Source organism: Haematobia irritans, chromosome 4 (assembly GCF_050003625.1).
Source record: "Haematobia irritans isolate KBUSLIRL chromosome 4, ASM5000362v1, whole genome shotgun sequence".
NCBI lineage: Eukaryota > Metazoa > Arthropoda > Insecta > Diptera > Muscidae > Haematobia > Haematobia irritans.
In genome coordinates, this window is record NC_134400.1 from 3081863 (window position 1) to 3099742 (window position 17880).

The window sequence follows — 17880 nt, forward strand, 5'->3', positions numbered from 1 at the left end:
TTTTCATTTTTGTGCCATCTTTATTATCGCATTGCGCCACTTTTTCATTAATTCATTAATAAAGTTCTGTAATATTTAGTTTTTAATCTGGTTATTTTCTGCAATTATTTAAAAGTTTTGTGTGTTGTCTCATGTTATGTATAGCGAATAAGAAAACTTTACCATTTAGAATATCCTGACGAGCGATTGAATATTCAATAAAAATTGAAAATTACTTTTGAATAAAAATGTAAAAAAAATCTTCGATATGGCGTTTTCATGCTACATTTTACGTTTTCGAAGTTTTTGACAGTAGAACACAAAAAAAAATTGCCACTCGGACGATTTCTGATATGACCGAAGCTTTAAAAATGTCGAATTTATGCGCAAATATTATATTTGTAAGCAGTTTTCCGTTTTCAAGCGAACAAGTGTACCGCCTGAAAATATGCAACGATAATGATTGAGAGTAGTTACACCAGGTTGCTTTCTTAGAAAAAAAAACGTGTGCAATTATTTTAACTAGTTACCACATTTGATAGCGAATGACATTTTTTATTTAACTTTTAAGAAAATCTCAACGGTAACGTTGTTCTCAGGAAAAGTTTTCACAATTTGGTGAATTGAAATAATAATAAGAGCTAAAAAATATTACTTTGACGATGGATAAACACTATTTTGAAGCAGGCGAAGGCTAAGGGTTGTTACCCCATAGGCCCCCTCTATCAAAAAATATGGCTAAATAGAATTTTTTAATGGCTCGAATAATTCTACACATTTCATTTTATCAAAAGGATGAACAATAACTTTTTTTCAAGGAAAATTGAATTTTTTTAGTGTAAAACTATTTCCAGATATTCTGATTTACCTGTCGGTTGGCTTGGCCTTTTTGTACACACATTCTTCCGATTCATAAATTTGGAAAAAAATAAGAGAAAAAAAACAAATAAAATCATGTCATATCTTGTGCCTGGTGTGGTGATAATGACGATGACTTTTTTTCTGGATGTGGCTGTCGTTGCTTTAGCTGGTCTGCTGCCAAAAGATCAATACAGGTTATGTAAACACCACAAAATGGAATGGAAATGACGAGGAAGAGTGCCCTAGAAGCGAACCACAACAACAAATTTATAAAACATTCCAAAAGTAAACGACGCGTGTGTGGGTCTGCATGCCTGACTGACAACAGAGACTGGCCGAGCAAGCCATTTACACACAGGAAATGCTCATACATTAATATTTGTTGATGCATTTCATTCTTTGGCTTTTCTGGGACGAAAATAAAAAAATATCGCATTGCATTCAATATTGCACGGCGTATTCATTGTTGTTTTCAATACTCTGTGTGGATCGCACTCTGAATTGTACAGCAGCCCAAAAGTTTTTGATTCTAGTTTGTGAGGCACATAAGGAGTTTATTTTTATCTTCTCCATGGGGATTTATGTTTGGCTGTAGCTTGTCGAATATCTTCACCATAGATGTTATGGCGATGGACCTGATTCAGACCATACCATATTTGTCTACCACAGAAGAGTCACTGGTCCCCTTTGCCTCTTAGCCCGCTTCTTCAAAATCTTAGGTACTACTTGCTTTTCGGTTGAAGCAAGTGCCGTCTTGTTTTAGCTTCCATCAACCAGACATTAAAAATATCCGATTTTCAGAAGACTTTTTTTCATATTTGTTTCTTTTGGACTTAAACATTGTTTGTTTAAATTATGAAACATAAACAGAAGTGGGGGTTATAGACATTTCGCATTTGTTTAAAGATGATTTGGTGCTTCTGTAGCAGTTGGTGTTCCCCTCACCGAAATAGAGACGTCAATGGGGATACGAAATTGTGAACGAAATTTTATAACAAAAGCAACAATAACAACTAATCTTGTATTGTTAAAAATGTAACAAAAAATGTCATTTGTCTGGCCCGGAAATGATTGACAAAATTCCCTTGTTCTTTAGTATCTTTACGAAATGTAGTTGTTGATCTATTATCAAAGGGTACATTGGAGACCTTGAACATCGTACACACAAAGAAATTTTCATTGTCAATCGTCTATATTACGAAATGTTCACAGAAAATAATATTATAATTTTAGAGCTAACAATAAATTGTTGTTACAGAAAATTTTTAAGTTCAACAAAATTTTTGTTGATATAACAAACTGTTTGTTGATATAACAAAATGTTTGTTGATATAACAAAATTGGTTGCTAAAGTGACTAAAATCATAATTGTATTTACAAATTACGTTGTTAGCTTAAAATTAAACATAATTTTAATTGTATTGACAATCAAATTAATTGATATTTTTTGTGTGTTTCACGTTCCCCATCCAAAAATAGCATTATACTCTCCATTACAGCCAATTTTTTATGTTCACTTAGACAATTCAGTCCATTGCGGTACAAAAGGGGTGAACTTCACTTTTATGACTAAGTGCTGCCTGATTCAAAGTTTAGCTCAATGACAAGGGACCTCCTTTTTATTGCCGGGTTCGAACGGCGTTTCACAATACATTGACACCTCTTAGAGAGGCCTTGAAACACTCAGAAATGTCACCAGCATTACTAAGAGGGGATAATCCCATGGGATTGAACCCATGGACCTTTGTATGGAAGGCGAGCATGCCACGTTGTACTAAACTAGATTTGTCTATTTGTAAGCTACTAAAAAAATTATAAAAAGCTTCGTCTTTGGGTCCTCATCATGCCGTATGTCGATTAGCAATAATCGACCGAAGCCAATTATTCGGTCGAGCTCTAATTTATTCGTTCCTCAGTAGATGTTCAAACATGGCACACATATGTGCCCGGTAGCTTTGTTTACTTTATTATTTCGTACGAAATTTTACTAAATTCATTGAAGATTCCATTTCAGACATTCAAAACAAAAAATATATACAATTCTACACAGTTATGGCTCATATATACATACACACATCGCCATGGAATAAAAACAAACGAAATTCTTTCATACCGTACGCTAAAAATGTTAACGCAACTAGAAAGAAAATGTAAACTAATTTTGGAATTTTTTATAAATATTTTTCATAAAAAATTCAAGAAATTGAAAACGAAAAATGAACAATAATTTTATTTTGATCATATCTTGTCAAAACTTGTTTAGTCACACGGTAGACAAAGGACCAAGTTTATGCAAGTCAGTGTTACGAATTTTTTGTATTTAATTAACACCATTTGGTTACTAGAATAATATGGCAACCAATTCTCGGTTATATTCAATGAATGGATCAATTACTCATCTAGAGATACTACACTCGAATCTGTTCACTGAACTCTCTAATCGAGTTCTCATTTCTCACAGATTTCTCTGTGTGGCAGTCTGTGTGTGTGAGAAAGAGAGGGAGATGCACGGTAGTGTTGTTGACACAAGTGTTGAAAATCACATAAAACTAATTATGAAGAGCCCCCAATATATTGTTGGATAATTACACATAAAATACCATTAACTTTGTGTCGGTGTTTTCATAATCGTTATTGCATTCGAATGTGGTGAATGGATTCATCCTTATATGAAAGCACCTCCAAATAATTAATTCTGAGTCATCTAAAACCATAAATCATTGTTTGTTACGTTTTCCGGCAACCAAAATGGTATGAGGCCTTTGTTTAGTATACGAATTAGCTTCTATGCACCTGAATGGACAATTAGCAATGTCCATTCAGGTGCATATTTCAAATTAATGGTAATTCGGTATAGCTTTTAGAAAATGTTAAGCATAAATAATCGATTTAAAAGCATTAAAAATATAGGTGCTGCACTTCATTTGAAAATTTCTATGTTAATGAGAGGCTCATATAGAGGAAAAATTAGTCATTCATTTCCGTTATGTGTGACGAGTGAGTTTCTAATTGGCCGAGGCACTGACCCACATGACCTAATACATCCCAAAGCAAAGTGAACCCACTATGGAAGAAAATGAAGGTTTATTTCGGAAAATTGTAACATATTACAAGTCTTCAAGTTGAAGACTAAATGTAATTACTTAAGTATTTTTTATGGAGTTTAGGACAGAATTTCGTATTTCGAAGAAAACAATTGAAGTTAAACTTTATTAAAATGTCGTCCTTAGCGCTATACAAATGTCAAGACCAAATCCATTATAATGTAGCTTTAATAGTAGTTTCAAATTTGCCATACACTAGATCCATTATAAGTTATTTTTACACACAAATACAATTGAGTTAAAATTATAAATTAATTTACAAATTTTATATTGTTAATATAATTTGTAAATTTTAAGAAAATCTGAACTATTTTTGGGAAATACGAATTTAGTAATTTATAAGTTATTTTTACACACAAATACAATTGAGATAAAATTATAAATTAATTTACAAATTTTATATTTTTAATATAATTTGCTAATTTTAAGAAAATCTGAACTATTTTTGGGAAATACGAATTTAGTAAATCTTCATACTTCATTTGTGTACAATTTAAATTGCATATATGAACATATATACATTTTTTAAACGATCGTTCAAATACATTGCACTCAAAAAAAAGTGAACTCTCTATTTCACTAAAGCCAATTTAACTTTATCTTAGTTCATGGAATTATTATGTTTGGAGAAAGTTGCCTTTACTTTAATAATTTTTTGTTTACGTTAGTTAAATTAACTAAAACCGAGGAAAAAAATATACTCAAATGAAGCATAAAGATTAACTAAATTCGTGTATTCCACAAAATAGTTCAGAATTTCTTTAAATTTGTAAATTTTACCAAAAAAGCGTCCATCATGAACTTCGTATGTCACTAAAGACATTCTTGCGATTTTGAACTCCAAGTTTTTCCTTCAAACTACAAAATTTTCTTTAACAAATGAAAAAACTTAGTTATGTCTAATAAATTTTCTTGAATTTGTCGAAAAATATTTACTTATTTTTATGACATCGGCGTGATGCCAACGTTTGTAATACTGTTTAGTTAAAATTTTCTACAAATATTAAAAATTTTCTAAAATTAACCGAAAGTTATCTTCCTGGTGGGTTCACTGTTTTTTCAGTGTGGCTTTTCACAGGTTCATAATATGATATACAAATTCTGTAGGTATGGTTTAGGACTTCATAAAGCATGTCCTGACTTTAGCCCTAGCTCTGAATTTTGTTGATATTCCTCCAATATTCAGAGTAAAAACAAATATTTTCTAACGTTTCAAACATTGTCTATAAACATTGCAAATTTATTCATTTAATTGTGTTTCAAAATTATGCAAAGACTGTGGTATTTGGTATGCTATTTGCGATGGCGGAACAAGTTCAACATTCATTCACAAAGTGTGAACGTAATCTTAGATAACCGGATGGACGGACTGAAAATAGGCATCATTAATATACAAACAGCGATGACGAATATGACTTGAAATTACTAAACACAACAGTATTGTGAGGTGGAAAAAAATACTAAGTAATTAATTATTAACCCGCATTAAAATGTCCATTCATTTGCCAATGCGATTCATTGTTTATGATGGTTGCGATGGTTCACAGAGTGTTTTGAGTGAATGCCATAGATAATTTATTGATGACGTTATTTTAAAGATATATTCAAATCAATTTTTGTTTTTATCTTAAACTCAAACCTAGGGGGGGTGTAGTGGCATTTTGTTTTTTGAGAGAGTTTGTATGTAAACTAATTTGAAAAATTTATGTCGTTGTCCAAACGAGATTATATTTATTATTTTATTGTTTCGTCTAAAGGTGAGTACTATGTTCGGGTTTTTCACCAAAACACTAAATTAAAAGTACAAATATATTTATGAAGATGATTACATTTTGATCAAGTCTTGCCAAATAATGGATGGAAAAAATCCAAAGAATTGATTGCAACTAATTTTATATTTCTAAATTAATTAATTAAAAAAGTAACGGTGAAAACAAGCTGGGTTTCAGTTTGAAAACTGAGCATAGCTTAAATGCATTTAATTTTCATTTAATTTTTTTTAAACTTATTTTGTCATCATGGTTGGTAGAATTCTACCAACTATTTTGATAAAAATTTCTAAAGTGATAAAATTTTGATAAATAAAGTACAATTTTGACAAAGTTTTCTAAAAAAATAAAATTTTGAAAAAATTTTCTATAGAAATAAAATTTTGAAAAAATTGTCTATAGAAATAAAATGTTGACAAAATTGTCTATAGAAATAAAATTTTGACAAAATTTTCTATAGAAATAAAATTTTCTATAGAAATAAAATTTTGATAAAATTTTCTACAGAAATAATTTTTTTTTTATAGAATTGACTAATTCTCAACTTCTCGTGTCATATTTAAAGCCAATTTTGGCCAGTTACTTTGCTATGAGTTCATATCTCATTACTAAGTATTATTCATTATAATTTAATAGATTTCCCTGACAGTTGAGATGTAGCCGCTTGAGATGTGGCGGAAAACAAAAAAACTGTAACTTTGTAAAATACATTATTACATTTACATTTTGTTATATCGTAATAACAATATATGTGAATATATCCACAAAATGGTGTGATGTAGGTCCGTGTGTGTGAGATAGATAACTTGGTGAGGTTGTCGGTTAGTAAATAACAGTGGCAACACCTACATCAACTTTTATGAATGAATTTTTTTTACAAAAGGCAGTTAAGGCAACTGCTCATGCAATTCCTTCATTTTGTATGTCTTCTTTTGGCTCACGTTATGGTATGCCGGCTCCCATGTTTTCCGCTTCATGAATTGTGGGCCAATGTGACTATGGTGCGATGATGGTTATACATAGACAGTTTGGCTCAATGGTGACTTGTACTATTTACATTATTTCCGCTTGTATGCCCGATATTACAGTGTATTCATCCCTTAATCACAGAAACCCATAGCAAACATATAGTCGTGGTAAACAAAAACTAGCGTAATATTCAATTATTTTTTATTTATTTTGCATGTACACTGAAAAAAAAGCATACTCGGTTCCAAAGATTTTGTCTTTACTTTAAAAAATTTGGTATTGATTCCGAGCCAAAGAAGCGGAGAATACAAGTAAGGATACTTTTAAGACACAATTCTCTTTCAAATTTAGGTTTTGTGTACTTGCTTCTAGGAAGCAAATTTTAATTTTTCGCTTTCTCAGCTTTTTTCTTCATATGCTATCAAAGTCCTTTAAAAACGAGTTAACGGCAACATTATTTTCCAAATTAGGACTCGACTTCCAGTAGAAATTATGCTATGTTTGAAGTAAAAAACTTCTTTAAAATAAAGTTTTGAAAAACATGTCCTATATTTGAACGATTTTTTGCTTTGTAGTCAAGATGCAAAAAGACAACAAATTTAAAGACAATTTCATTAAATTTAAAGAATTTTTCTGAATTAATAAAGTCAAGTTGACCTTAGCCTATAAATATTTTCTTTCATGTTAAGATACCAATTTTTAAGTCAAATCACTTTATTATAAGGACAATACGACTTCATTGAAAAGTTTATCGACTTTTGGACGAGGAAAATAACTTTATTTTAGAGAAATGCGTCTTCTATGCTAAGCAAAATTTGTATTCGTATTTTAAAGACATGAAATCTTTGACCTCACGACAATATTTTTTTCAGTGTACAGTGTTCATATGATACAATTGCATTATCAGATATTTACTAAAGACTATGGAAATGGAACGTCTATAGCTAGGAATGTGTAAATTTATATCTCGCATTTTCTCTTCAATAAATCTATCAAATTCCTAAATCGCTTGTTTCTAATTTTAATAATATATGGAAAAGTTACATATTACTACGACTGACTTTGCTCTTCAGATGAATTTGGATATAAACCTGAGAGATTTTAGAAAATTTTCTATTCTCTCTAAATTATACTAATGCTATATTTCCAACAACTTGATTAGATAGAATTATGAAGTGAAAATTCCCTGCGTGCTACTCAATACCAGTGCTCTGTGATGTGAATTTTTAGTGTTTTTAATTAATAGGATTTTTTGTTTTTAGCTAATTCATTCAACAAAAAATTTTATGTAAATTTAAAAATGTATCTCATTTATTCAAATGTGTGATTTTTAACTGGTTTTGTTTTCTAAGCTTAGCCAATCATTTGAGGAAAATATGTGATAACGTAGTATTTCTTTAAATTCAAATTTGAAAATAAAAATATCATAAATTATTTTTAATACTATTAAGACCTTCCAATTAAAACTCATTCATGTAAATCCAATGAATGAATGAAATCGATTGATATTCGTATTAGAGACGATACATATAACCTTAAGAATACTGAAAGATTTTCATGCAAGACTTCCATGCTAACCATGCGCCCATATATGTAAAAAATATTTTAATTTGAATGCAATCATTTTTTATTGTCTTCTAGAACAATTTTTTCTGTTCTTCATTTACAACTCCTTATTTTGTGAGTTTACAACCGTCAAATCGCCGAAAATTTCTATATTTGGTGGCATGGAATAGTATGAATGAATATATTGTTGTGATGCCAGCAACAAGCACCAAAGCCATGCTTTCAAATCCAATAGAGAAGCAACGAAGAAATTTAGAAAATTTGAATGAATGAAATGTATAGAAAACCACCGTAATCGATTCGCCAAAGACACTATTCTCAAAAACTTTTGTCTTTTTAGCTATATTAATTTTAGATTTTTTGTTAATTATTTATTTTTATATATAGTGTCTCATATTTAGTGGATTTACTATTACTTCCTAACATGGCTGCATATCTAAATTCCCTTTTGCTTCTTCTCTCTCTCTCTTCAATTTCAGATGGTTTTTGTAGTTTTCGCCAAACATTTCCGGAATGGTGTGAAGACGACAGTCTACAGAATAAAGAAATGGAATCTAGTCGTAGTACCCAGGCAGATCAATTGATGGGTTTAAGGTGAGACCAATCAAATAAAATACTAAAGTTTTAATATACTAATACTAATATACACCGTTTGTATTTAGGTCGCTGCGTATATCCACCCCACATTCCGATTCTGCATGTAGCAGCTCAGCGGAATCTAGCGATTGTGAAGGTACTTCACATCATAATTTCAATAATGAAGCGCCGGTGGAGATTATACCGGGCCTATTTCTAGGCAATGCTATGCATAGTTGTGATGCCAGAGCCCTACAAAAATATAATATAAAGGTACTTCAGTGACATGATTTTTTTAAACCGACAATTGAGAGCAAGATTTTTTTTACAGTATGTTCTAAATGTAACTAAAGATCTTCCAAATGTCTTCGAAGCGTCTGGCGGCATTCAATATCTACAGATTCCCATAACCGATCATTATTCGCAAGATTTGGCCATGCATTTTCCCTCTGCTATACAATTCATAGGTTTGTGTTAAGACTGACATTTAATTTTTCATATAGTATGAATTAAAATAAATTAATTATTACAGAGGAAGCTCGTTCCAAAAATTCGGCCGTGCTGGTTCACTGCCTGGCTGGTGTCTCACGATCCGTCACTGTGACACTAGCCTACCTGATGCATACGAGAGCATTAAACCTCAATGATGCTTTTACTTTGGTAAGAGGCCGGAAACCGGATGTATCGCCCAACTTCCATTTTATGCAACAATTGCATTCGTTTGAACGCCAACTACGTTTGAATACCAATGAAGCCATGGATCAAAGTTGCAGTGGTAGTGGTGGTAGTAGTAGCAGTGGTGTAGGTGTAAGTGTGACAACAGCAGACATTTCCATGGGCCCCTGTAGTACATCGAAATTCTCGTGCAATTGTATATCGACAGATTGTAAGTGTATACAATCTGGCGGATATATTGCCCAACTGGCGAAAGCCGCCACGGGAATTTCCCCCGATTCCGGTATTGAATTTGATCGATGGACACCATCATCAGATACTGGACTTAAATGAGATCAACTTGTAGGAAAAAGTTTTGTACTGCCGCCTACGATAAATGAGCCCCTGCAAGCCATAAATGCCGACAATATGTCGCCAGCCTCCACTAACTCTTCCTCAACTTCAACCAATACCACAATTGAAGCGGTATCTCTGGTTGAAGTTACCAAAAAGCCAACGACCACAACGGAAGATTAGAGAGTACCAGAAGTTACTCAGAATACCTATCCTTCTAGATATACAACATATACATATACAATGAACTGGGCGTACAAAACCTTTTCCTACTTGTTTTAATCTGCATTAATATAAATGTGTAGTGTTCCTCTTCTCCGCCTTTTCCTTTGTCAAATTCGAAAACTCCTAATGAATTTTTTTTTTGCAATAATAACTGTATATTGTGAATTACATCCCTGGTGTTAAGGGTATTTATTATTAATAATGTATTTTAGGCTATTAAGTTTTCCATTGAACGGGGAACGTTTTAAAAATCCCTATTTTTTGTGTCTGTCACCACTAGCACACAGTATTGACGTTGACATAAAAAATCTATTTTGACAAAAAATGTGTGTTAAATTGTTATAGAAAAAAATGTAGTTTTAAGACAAGAAACCACCACCCCTCCCTAACCTTTCTCCCCCCTTTATCGTGTAAACATTTTGCAATGTTGTACACACAGAAAACAAGAAGAAGAAAAGAATTTGAGAATAAAATTATTAACTTTTGTATGTACAACGTACATACATTACTATTTAAGTCATTTTATTAAAAAAAAAAAAAAAACAAACAAAAATAAATACTAACTGCAGTAATGAAAAATAAGTTATGGAATTATATATACTATAATTTATTATAAATACAAAATAAGTATTGTATTCAAATACTACAATGTAATAGTCCATATATTTATAACGAAACCAACAACAAAGAAACCTACTGAATATGAAGAAAAAGAATAATTTTTTTATGAAATAAATCCTTTAAAATGAAATTAAACAAAAATGAAAAATAAAAACAAAATCTATTTTGAAAACAAAAAATTAAACGTGAAATCCACCATGATGTTTTAAAACAAAAATTGGAAATATAACAAGCGGTTGAGAGTATTGTGTACTTACTAAGCGGAACAATACAGCAAACCAAACCAACAATCGAAAAATTAGATTTTTATTTGACATTTCAATATGAAATTAAAAAAAGAGTTTTAAGATTTTATTTTTGTAAAAACGATGCTCATATTTTTTTCGAACTTGATTGAAAGACAAAAGTGTGCAGTATTAGTAGAAGTATTTACTGTTGGTTCTAAAACGGCTCGAAACATGGGATCATTTTACCATATTTTCTCTTTTTTTTTGTAATTAATTTTGAAATACGAAATATTACTCTAATAATGAGCTGGACACTTTCCATCCAATTTCTTATGAGATTTGATAAAAAATTAGAAGTGGAGCAACGCTGCAAAAACCCGTAGACAGTGCCAACCATAACGGACAATATTTTTATTTATTCCTTCAGAGCATGTCATTCCAAGGCTTTTTGCCAAAATAGAGTTTTTCAATTTTATACAGTAATATACATGCGGGACCGGGGAGGATTTTTCTTGCATCAATAAGTGCAGAGCAATTCCATTGTCATCGCGAGGAATAGAATATTTTCATCTGGATAATCAATTAAATAATTAATTGGTTAAATTATTTAACATTTTCCACTAGCGATTAAGGATTTCATTTGAAAAAATCTTGGGGATATTTGTTCTATGAATCGAAAAGCCGTTAAAGGAAGAAATCAAATTTTAAATTATTTTCTTAAGAAAATAAATAGCTATTTACTTCGGAATTATCTGGAATAACGTTTTTTACATAAGGTGTATTATAGAGCATTTGAGATTAAATCAAGATTTCTATTTTGAAGTTCATTTTTCATCAAACTTTTTGCCACAGAAATTTCTGCTTTGTCTACATTTTATTTGGAGTAGTTTGGCATTTTGCAGCACAATTGTTAGGTTTCCCATTTTTTGTATACGGTCATTTAAAAACGTCTAAATTGTTTCCTACTATATAGTTAGACGGAGCCACACGTACTGAAAAACTAACAAAGTCTCCAGCAAAAATCACAATCTGATCAAATGGAGAAATATAAATCTAGTATTTTTTTCACTTATTACAAAAAAATCTAAACAAAACCTAAATAAAATTAAATAAATATCAAACCGAAGATGGAAAAAACTACCTTTTAAGATAATCAGCCATGAATTTTGATAGATTAAAAAATACTTGATTGAAGCAATTATTATTTTATTTTCTTAATGAGAGCAAAGAAAACTAAGGCGTTATTCCACTTGAGTGATGTAAAGGAAAAAAGTAATAAGAACAATACTCTTCACACGCTTATTACCGAAGGTATTGGTATTTGGTTTATTAAAATTACAAAAAACAAAACATCGATTTAACCGTTTAAATTTTCAGGTATGAGACTATACATATTGGAGATAATATATTTGGAATTTGTACAAAGAACCATCAGGGCGTTTGAAAACAAATATATATATGTAAAAATATATATACGAAAGGCTGTGTAACATATTAGAAACAAACAAAAACCCAAAACATACAACAAATGGAAAACAATGCCACATTTCCGAAATATTTGTATGGAAATTGAATTCCAACAAGGAAAACACAAAACAAGAGACAACTAAACCATAAAGTCTCACATATATGTCGTAAACCACCTCTTAAGTATATTTAAAATAAACCCCAAACGAAATCATAAAGGATTGATTTCATTTTCTTGATAGTGCATTGTTTAAGGAAAAATTTTCCAAACACCATCTGCATGGATAATGGGTTTATTTCATTAATATGTAGATTGGAGACTACAATTAATGGAAATCCGCAAAAAATGTATTTAAATACTATTTACCAATATTTTGGATTTTAGAATTAAGCAAAGAATTTGGAATGTTAAAAAAATACATATACATATATATTCGAAAGAAAATATTTTAGGCAAAATTTGATGTTGAGAATAAATAAAACATAAAAAAGAAACAAAAAAGAATTCGAAAATACATTTCGAATAACCCCCGTTTTAAAAGAAATTGACATATGCCAAATTCGAAAACAGATATAAATTAAAAAAAAAAAAAAATGCAAATATATACGATACCATTTTGCACATTTGTAAAACATGTAAAAGGTACAAATATATATTTAAAATAAAAACAAAAGAGACATTTTTGAAAGACAAACAACTTGAGCATTTTAAATTCATTCACTTAGAATGTGTCAAACAATGGACAGCTTTATTCGATATTGCTTTTTTGTAACTCACGCTAATTGTACTTGGAATCGAAAACAAGCCAATACAACAAGTGTTCATTTTCGAGAATTTCGATTTACAGTGAATTGGGAACAAAAACCGTTACATCTAGATAAATAAAATCTAAGATAAATTAATACAACGTAAATTAATAGGAGGACGAGTGAACGTGTTAAAGCCTAATACATATATTATTGAGTCATTGGAACACAAATACATTAACGTTTAAATGCTTGCTCTAAGGTGATCTCCGCCACCATCGCATCAAATAATGGCAGAGCTTGCTATCATTTAAAATATTGTCATTTTTTTCGAAGCCTGAGTCGATGATACGAATCATCTTCGTCGCTTAGAGACCTTTGTTGAAGTATACTTTGGCAGGTACATTACCATTGGTATTTTTTACCATTTCCTCATAAAATTCTGGCTCGAGGCGTTTTATAGTCGATGTATTCAAGGAACTGGAAAATATATATAAGCAATTTAATTTTACATCAAAAAAATTAACCTATTACGTACCAAATTTGGGGGAATAGTGAGCATGCCGTTGGCACCATGAAGAGCAAGCTAAAAGTGTGATTATTTTTTTTTTAATAATTTAAAATTTTATAGATTACACTTAAAAAAGGCATGCAATTAGAAATGAGATGGATGAAAGAAAAACAAAAAAAGAAGAATAGCTATGAATTTTTCCACCATGGATTCGAATTTAGTCACACTTAACCCATTACCGGCCTCTGTGCTCATATGAGGACACCTGTTTATAGTCGAACAACTTTGAGCTACCCGTTATTATTGTAATTTTAAATACACGTATGACAGCATTATACAGCATCTGATCTATAAACAAAAACACTTGGTCGCAGTGTCATATTCAGTGCGTTATATTTTTGTTATTATTCGGATAACTTTCGCAAAATACTTTCATTACTTTTATATGTACCAAGCTATCTAAAATTTATAATTCTTCGCAGTTTTTAAAATTAAAATTGTATCACCCGGTAATGACGAATTTTAAAGACTTTCATATTTAATCTTCCCAATGTGCCCACATGGGGACACCCTTTTTTCTAAAAAGTGCCAGTTCTTTTATTTAAATCTTTTTAGTTTGTCGTTAGTGAGTTAATAAAAACCCATAAAATCATGTTTTGTCCGGCAGTTTCATTTGGGCGTTAATGGGTTAATAAAGGTATGAAATTGCAAGTGAGATGGGTAAAAACTGATAACGCTGACTTTCTCCAACATATATTCGAATCATTACATTGAGCAATTAATAAATGTGACAAGATGGTTGCCTTTGGTTTGAGAGCCCAATAAGTACTGTCCCATTCTACATTTATGTTAAGATAAGGGCCCGAGATCCTGACTGCAGTCAGTTCTATCTGTAGACTTCCACAGGACAACACTAATTAGGACGAATATTAAAACTAAATTTTATTTCCACTGCCGATTAGATCATTTGTATGTAATACAATAGCCATGATAATAATATCGATATAAACTAAAATCTCAATGTATCTGTATATTATGGTAATTTTGAAAGCATATACACCGCGAAAGAGCGCCAAATCTATGATCATTATTTTCACATGTATCAATGATAAATTCTATGAGAATATAATATCATCACTTTGCAAATGTTTCCTTGTGTAAACTAATAGCACATACTCCCTTTGAATGGATATTGTTTTAGTTTTACCTCTATTCCCTTACAGAGGCGCTATCTTATATTTTAAAGCGTTTGATTTGATTTGTACACACGCTATCTCTATAATTCAAACTTTAAATAATGAAAGCAAAGAATGTAATAATTTACATATGTAAATTCTTTTTTACCGTGTCACTCCGACCGCAAACGGAATCGATATCTTTGTGTAAGACAAAGAAAATTCCATTATCGGAAGCCACCTTTAGTTTTTATAATAAATAAATATGTTAATGAATTATTCCATGGTGACTTTTATATATTGATGGCGTGAATAAATGATTTTAATAAAATAATAAAAAAAAATAATGGTCTACTTACAAGCATCCAACCAGTGCAGTTTGAAGTGGAGCATTAATCCACTTGATGCGTTTGTATAAATCAAATTTCTCTATGCGTTCCATGACAAATGGTAAGATTAACATTCCTGGAGCGGCCATGGAAATACGAGATATTACCACTTGGCTAATGCCTTTGACGGCGGCTGTACGACTTTTTCCAACAATATTCCCATTTTCATCTTTCACATCTATGCCATTGATTATTTCGTTTTGACGCATCAAGGGAATATTTACACAGTTTGCAGCAGCCACTGCAGCAAAAGGAACAAAACGCTGTAAAACAAAAAACAAACACACACACATAACATTTGGGTCATCTAATACCTTCCAATTGCATATTTAGATATATCACCTGGAAAATTGGTGGTGCAGTCTTTGTCCAATAGCCTTTAAGGCCTATGGCAGCAACTAGAGCCGAGCTAGTAGCTGTCACATAGGAAACGCCTAGCTGCGTGACCGTTGTAGGGGAATTTGCATTTCTGTTTGTATAATTGACGACAGCATTAAAAGATTGATTTACAAACTGCCATCCCACAACGGCTGGGACCGTTCGATAGAACGCCAACATCGCCCCCGTAAGCAGCATACCACCGGGCAACTAGAAGGGAACTTGACATTAATCTTTAACATATCGGAAGCTGTATATAATTATGTGTATACGTGATTGTTGATGAATTATTGGCAATAGTCCAAAATTCCAATTCTCGAAATCATTTGTCTTTATTCAAATCAAATCGACTAGATTGAGAATTATTTGACAAGACTCACGAGACTTCTAAACGTGTCTCCACCTCCATTGCAAATACAATTTGTATATACTATACACAAAATTTAGCAAATGTGTTTATTGTTAAATCCTAACGATTCAACAATGCTAATATTTATTGGTACACAATGAAATCTAGAGGGACTTACTTGGAAACTCATGCGTCCAGCAAAATTTTGCAATTCCCCTGTATCTGGATGAAAAGAAGATTGATACAATTTCATGGCGTACTTTAGTTTTTCCGGAGGGGTGTCTAGTGTTTCACCCCTCTTATATGACTCCACCAATCGCTTAGCCTCTAAAAGACGTTCATTGGATAGAATACAGGTGCGGGGATCAGTCATCCAAGCAAAATGCTTGAAACGGCCCACAAATGTAGACATATCGTATAGGGGCTTATCAACATCAATGCGATCTGAGGCTGAAAGTTTTTTAAACGCTTATGCATTCATAATTAGATAATAATCTAGAGCGGTATACTCACCATGCATTTTTGCGGTATTTTTGTTGTTGTCCTTGCTTATGGCAAATCAAAACAAAACGGCAAATTCAAATGTGTAGATTTCACTTATGCCTTCAATCCCCTGGATGTGGAGGATTACGTAAGTTTCGATTTTTTTCAGATTCTTTACGAGGCAAGCGGATTTTACTTCTGTGTGCACTGACTGTGTGTGAGTACTTCTGAATAGAAAGATAAAAAACAGGCCACCGTTAAAATAAAACTAAAACTTGTCTGTCTAGTTCAATATCTTAATAGAAACAAATAGACAAAATTCAAGTTGAGTCTTTCCCACCAGCGAGCAGCAAATCGTCCTCTGGTACAAATATAATTAACACCTGATTGCTTTTAGTTGCGAAGAGAAACCAAAAAACCGAGAAAACATGTTATTTTTTCGGGTGTTTCACTATTGCAAACTATCTGAGGGGATGTGTGTTGAAAATGCTAAAAAAATATTTAAAACTTTGTGACATTCTTTGGATACAGTCCAAATCAAAATAACCAAAACCCACCACCAACGTACGTTTGACGTTCTTGCTTTTTTATTTCGTGTTACACTTTCAATGGATCATCCGCAAATAATTCAAAGCATTGTGTTTTTATATAAGTTATACATTGTAAATATATTTTGTTTGATATTAGTGAAAATAACGAAAAAAATTTGTGAAGAATTATGTTAAAACTTACCGCCGATTGTAAATCGTTGATATGCCCCTCTCTCTTTCTTCCGGTGAAAAATTGCAACTAATTTGTTTTTGCGCGCGCAGTCTCCTAAAACAGCTGCTGTCCCAAAGTGAGAGTGATGCCAGATTAGTAGAAATAAAAATGTAAAAATATCAGGTTTGTTCTGTTAACCCATTCGCAAAAATGTGAACTCGAATTTCGTGTTGTGGTCAACCGAATTCTCAAAATGTAGCCGAATTTTATTCGCTTGTATTGGAGGGCGTATTCAATATTATATGGCTTATATTTTATGTCACTACTATAAAATAAGTCCATAAGATAAAATGGTATAAAAAATTACATTTTTTAACTGGAATATTTAACATCTGTTTTTGGTTTACAAATAGCGTACTTTGTTTTTTTGAGATTCATTTCTTCTTTTTATTTCGTTGATTTAAAGATCTAACAGTTAAAAACAAGTAAGTAAGGTCTGAAGTCGGCCGAGGCCAACTTTATTATACCTTTCACCACTAAGTAGAACATAGTTTATGTTACCATCTCAACTCCTTCAAATATATTGGGAGTTAGTATGAAGGTATATATTCCCATATACAAATATTTATATCTTAACCGAATTGGAGATAGTTTTTTATACTTCTACAAAATCTCTAGATTTAAAATTTTAATCTAACGCCCTGGGATGAAACATAATGTTAGTAAATAAAATATGGAAAATATAAATCTAGAGCAATTTTAATGCAGTTGTAC

The 17880-nt window shown here is 31.4% G+C and overlaps 2 protein-coding genes across 5 annotated transcripts in view; one reads left to right on the plus strand and one right to left on the minus strand.

Moving 5' to 3' along the window:
* Mkp3 (Mitogen-activated protein kinase phosphatase 3) overlaps positions 1-12309 on the plus strand; it is a 35586-nt gene extending 23277 nt beyond the window's left edge. Inside the window, exons 2-5 of the mRNA XM_075305918.1 lie at positions 8728-8842; positions 8911-9097; positions 9156-9291; positions 9357-12309. Of these exons, the coding sequence (XP_075162033.1) occupies positions 8728-8842; positions 8911-9097; positions 9156-9291; positions 9357-9832 (914 nt within the window). The 3' untranslated portion in view covers positions 9833-12309. The remainder of the gene's footprint in view (positions 1-8727; positions 8843-8910; positions 9098-9155; positions 9292-9356) is intronic.
* Positions 12310-13078: 769 nt separating this feature from the next.
* Positions 13079-17270, minus strand: Sfxn2 (sideroflexin 2). 4 transcript variants are annotated; one of them, XM_075305921.1, is made up of 7 exons: positions 17137-17270; positions 16435-16631; positions 16100-16371; positions 15537-15782; positions 15165-15457; positions 13658-13705; positions 13079-13599 (listed from the first exon to the last, which is right to left on the minus strand). In XM_075305921.1, exons 2-7 carry the CDS (start codon positions 16439-16441, stop codon positions 13488-13490), a joined length of 978 nt encoding a protein of 325 aa, XP_075162036.1. In that variant the 5' UTR covers positions 16442-16631; positions 17137-17270; the 3' UTR covers positions 13079-13487. The 4 variants fall into 4 exon arrangements, with proteins under 4 accessions (XP_075162036.1, XP_075162034.1, XP_075162037.1 ...); XM_075305919.1 differs by lacking the exon at positions 17137-17270 and adding an exon at positions 16745-16901; XM_075305922.1 differs by lacking the exon at positions 17137-17270 and adding an exon at positions 16745-16893 and having other exon boundaries at positions 16435-16628.
* Positions 17271-17880: the final 610 nt, after the last annotated feature.

Bases quoted from the DNA above. Each gene is read 5' to 3' on its own strand.
- Sfxn2 (XM_075305921.1), bottom strand. The intron at 15,783-16,099 runs GTAAGTCCCTCT...GTTCCCTTCTAG, and splicing joins CTGGACGCATGAGTTTCCAA to TTGCCCGGTGGTATGCTGCT. The intron at 15,458-15,536 runs GTGATATATCTA...TTTGTTTTACAG, and splicing joins CTGCACCACCAATTTTCCAG to CGTTTTGTTCCTTTTGCTGC.